The following is a 4,314-nucleotide window of genomic DNA, read 5'->3' as shown; positions in this document are numbered from 1 at the left end:
TTTTTTTTTTCTAAATGAAGTAGGAAGCCACTGGAGAGTTTTGAGCAAATGACTGAAATGATCTGACAGGTTTTGGTTTTGTTTGTTTTTTGTTTTGTTTTGTTTTGTTTTTTAAGATTCTCTGGATTGCTATATGGAGAAAACACAAGTTTTCCTTGTGTAAAAAAACAAGGATAAATGCAGAAAGATGATTAGCATGCTGTTAAAATGATTTAAGTGGAAACTGGTAGCTGTGAAACCTTTTCTAAACTCTAGGCTTGTATTTCTAATTGGACAGTGATAAGCTCTTTGTATCTAAGATATCTTTTTGACATTAAAACCCAGTATATCTGAAATAAACACTATTCTCCTTTTGATATCTCTGATGGTTATCTCCATTCTGCTTACCAAGATGTAGAGTATCAGCAATGATTTAACTTTTCTCTGTTGTTATAATTAAATTCAACTAGGCATCAAGCTTTATCAGTTTCTAGAAATACTTCTTTTTCTATTTTTAGTGATGTTATTGTGTTTCCAACTCATAATTATCCCACATGGGATGTTGTAATGACATCCTAATTGATGTTTTCGTCTTCTTGGCTTATCTATAAATCACATCTTCACCTTCTTTAAGCATAATGCTATCATCTGTCATTGTCAAACACTTAAGTGGTTTTCATTGACTATCACTTACCATATTTTTACTTTTCTAACTTAACATCAATATAAGTAATTTAAAAGCAAAATTACTTGTCTTTGGTCAGACTGAAGAGTTCAGCATATCTCAAGTATGTCCTGACTACTTTACCCTGCTTATTTCTTGCAACCTCCAAATTCCATCTTTATCTTTGAAGAGTAACTTCTCATCTATAAAACCTTTATTTCCACCTTCTACCTTCCATTTCCCCCCAAAATAACTCTCCACTTTTCTGAACATCTTGTAAATAAAATAATGTTTATATTCCACATAATATCATTAAGTATTTATAAATATATAAAAAACATCCTCTGAACTTTTTAGGATAAGGACTTGCTTTATATTTACCTTTGAATTTCTCAGAGCACTTAAAATACTGTTTTATACAACAATATACTTTTGTTTATAGAGTGATTAGGAATTTTATGAATACTTAATAGGAACTCTTAAAAAGAAAATAAAATTCGTTTATGCAAAGGGAAATTCAAGATTTTATTTCTTTCGGAATCTGTGCATTTTTGTCTGTTTAAGTCTTATGGTTAAGCCAGGCAGTGGTGGCACACGCCTTTAATCCCAGCACTTAGGAGGCAGAGGCAGGCGGATTTCTTAGTTCGAGGCCAGCCTGGTCTACAGAGTGAGTTCCAGGACAGCCAGGGGCTATACAGAGAAACCCTGACTCAAAAAACAAAAACAAAAAAATAAAAAACAAAAACAAAACAAAAAAGTCTTATGGTTAGGAAATGAAGTTGGTAAAGAAAAAAAATTTAAAAAGGAGTGTGAGAACTCAAAATTCCGTAATCAGTTCGTCCTGTTGGCCAGTGTCTGACTATTGGTTGACTGACCTTTGTTGGAAGTGAAATAATGGATGTTAAAGATTTATAAATTTCAAAGTGGCACAAAGAACATTTTCTGTTTAAGGTACCAACTAACTAGCTCTGTATATGGGAAAAATATTTATGCTTTATGCAGCTTGTTTCAGATAGGCCATTGATTGCTGTAGATTTTAAACTGTGGAGAAATAGTTGATTTTAAAGAGATAGTGAAAAGTATTTTTACTTTTAGTTTTAAATAATGAGTAATGAATGAAAACTGGTATGTATTTTTTTCTTATGCTAATCCTTGGAGTCTACAAGCAAATCTACAAGTGAAGTTGATTTATAATTTTTTTTCAAAATAGTGGAAAACTCTTCACAGATTCGTCAAAAGTTTTGAACACTGAAGCATATTTTGTAATTATGCAGTAAATAATAGCTAGATAAATTTGACCTATGCAGCATCTCAGATGCAACATCTTCCCTCTCTATATCCACTGCTGTGGTAATAGGTAAAGGATATTTTTTTTCTAACTGTTGGATAATATATTTTCCCCTGTTGGTTTTCATTACTTCTAGACGCTCCTTTTCATCCATTCTGTATATGTTTCCAAAGTAGTTTAAGTCATGTTATATCTGTATGTGACAGCACTTAATGGTTTCCTCTTACATATTTAAGTCTACATTCTATAGTGAGATAGTCAGTAGTCTTTGCAAGGTCATTTTCATGAACTCTTGCTTAATATATCTTTGTTATTTTTCAGTGCCCCTGATAACTTGAATGGACTTGTGTTACCCTGCTGTCTGTCTGCTGTGCAGACCTGTCTCTGGTCATGTATGCCCTTCTCTTTATTTAAGATGTTTTACCCTAGTTTCTGTCGTGTGCACTTGACTTCAAGCTGTTGATAAGTCTGGCTCAAGTTAGAGTTTACCTTTCATAGTACCAAAGACAGTGCCTTATGTGTATGAAGACTACATTGAAGTATCTGCTGAATAGATACGTGATTTAATGTTAATGTATTGATTGTGTGCAGTATTCTGTAATCTAGTAGCTTGTTTCATATAACATGAATACAATGATATTTTAATATTTATATTCTTCAGGTAACTTATTTGGGAAATCAGAAGGAGAAGATGCCTTCACATTTTCTTTTTCATCAGAATCTTCTCACACATTTGGAGCTGGAAAAGATGATTTTAGTTTTCCATTTTCTTTTGAACAGGATCAAAACACAATGTCTTCTTCTTCCTCAAAAGAGTTTTCATCCTCACAAAATAAAACACAATTTATGTTTTTTTGAATTATTATTTTTGAATGATTTAATGCTATTTAATTATTTGAACTATTTAATAACTGTAAAAATTTGTATTATCACTGAATGCAAGATACATTTTTGTCAATTAAAGTAGTAATTGTTACTATAGTTGAATTATTTGATTTAAGTTATTTAAATATTGAATATTTTTATTTGTGACACTAGCTAATCATTACATATTTTGATTTTGACTTTGTAGGCCCTTATCAGACAATCCTTTTATCTTAGAGATGTCAATACTTCTTCCATAAATTTTTTTAATAATATTAAGTCTATTTCTCCCTAGAATTTGAGTTTTAGTCTAGTAGTACTGCAGTTATTTTGTTAATAACAAGAGTGCCTTCAAACTCTCAGAAGGCCTTTTAATGAGAACTGTGCAGAATTCATACTTTAGCCATTAAACATTTTGAAATCACTGGGTTTTAGTTATGCTTTTTTTGGCGGGATGAAGAATGATATTCTGATCATAATTTTTAAAAATTCATGCCAGCGACAGTAAAAGTTTATGTTATTTTCTTTTAAATACAACAGTAAAATTACAGTTTTGTCAATTATGTTAGTATGTCTTTAAGAAAGTAAAAAGTGAGAGAAAGACTAATATTTGAAGATTGTATTGTTATATCACTGGTTGCCCTGCTTAACCATTTTTTGAAGAAAAAAAATTTTTTGTTTTCATCTTCAACAAAGAACATTTAATATTAACATTTTATATTTTGTTTACATTTGTATTTCATGTTTGTTTTTTATAGTCTATATTTGTCAATTATATAGCTTAAATTAAGATACTTAAAATTTTATGAAATTATATATGTATAGCTTAATTTTTATATGTTTTTCAAGTTGAATTATCAAATAGTAAAAAAAAGTATGACTGCATATTTTGATGCATAATTACGGACAGATTTTTATTTTTTAATTTTTTTTAATTTTTTAAAAAATATTTTAATTATTTTTACAGTCCAGATTTTCCACCCACCTCCTGATCTACCCTCTGTTCCACATCTTATACTTCCCTTTCCCCTGCCCCTGCATCTCCATAAGGATGTCCCCACCCCCACACACACCTCCCACCCCACCAGACCTTCCCACTCCCTGGGGCTTCCAGTCTCTTGAGGGTTAGGTACATCTTCTCTGACTGAGTCCAGACCCGGCAGTCCTCTGCTGTATATTTGTTGGGGACCTCATATCAGCTGGTGTATGCTGCCTGATTGGTGGCCCAGTGTCTGAGAGATCTCAAGAGTCCAAGTTAGTTGAGACTGCTGGTCCTCCTACGGAGTTGCCCTCCTCCTCAACTTCTTCCAGCTTTTCCCTGATTCAACCACGGGTCAGCAGCTTCTGTTCATTGGTTGGGTCATTCGAAGGGCAATTATGATAAAACCCTTTTTGTGAGCATACCATAGCCTCAGTAACTGTGACTGACAGATTTTTAAGCAGTCATCTTTTTTTTTTTTTTCCTACATCTGATCAAACTGCAGAGAAAATCCAATTGGTTTCTCCTTGCTGCCAACAG

The 4,314-nt window shown here is 32.2% G+C and overlaps 1 protein-coding gene across 1 annotated transcript in view; it reads left to right on the top strand.

Moving 5' to 3' along the window:
* CUNH14orf39 (chromosome unknown C14orf39 homolog) overlaps nucleotides 1-2,789 on the top strand; it is a 31,387-nt gene extending 28,598 nt beyond the window's left edge. The window contains exon 17 of the mRNA XM_028752182.1: nucleotides 2,593-2,789. Coding sequence (XP_028608015.1) covers nucleotides 2,593-2,789 — 197 coding nt within the window. The remainder of the gene's footprint in view (nucleotides 1-2,592) is intronic.
* The last annotated feature ends 1,525 nt before the right edge of the window (nucleotides 2,790-4,314 follow it).

The sequence above is a fragment of the Grammomys surdaster genome, unplaced genomic scaffold (genome assembly GCF_004785775.1).
Source record: "Grammomys surdaster isolate TR1022 unplaced genomic scaffold, NIH_TR_1.0 127, whole genome shotgun sequence".
Classification (NCBI taxonomy): domain Eukaryota; kingdom Metazoa; phylum Chordata; class Mammalia; order Rodentia; family Muridae; genus Grammomys; species Grammomys surdaster.
The sequence above is the reverse complement of the archived record's forward strand: the minus strand, read 5'-3'. Positions and strand labels throughout refer to the sequence as shown.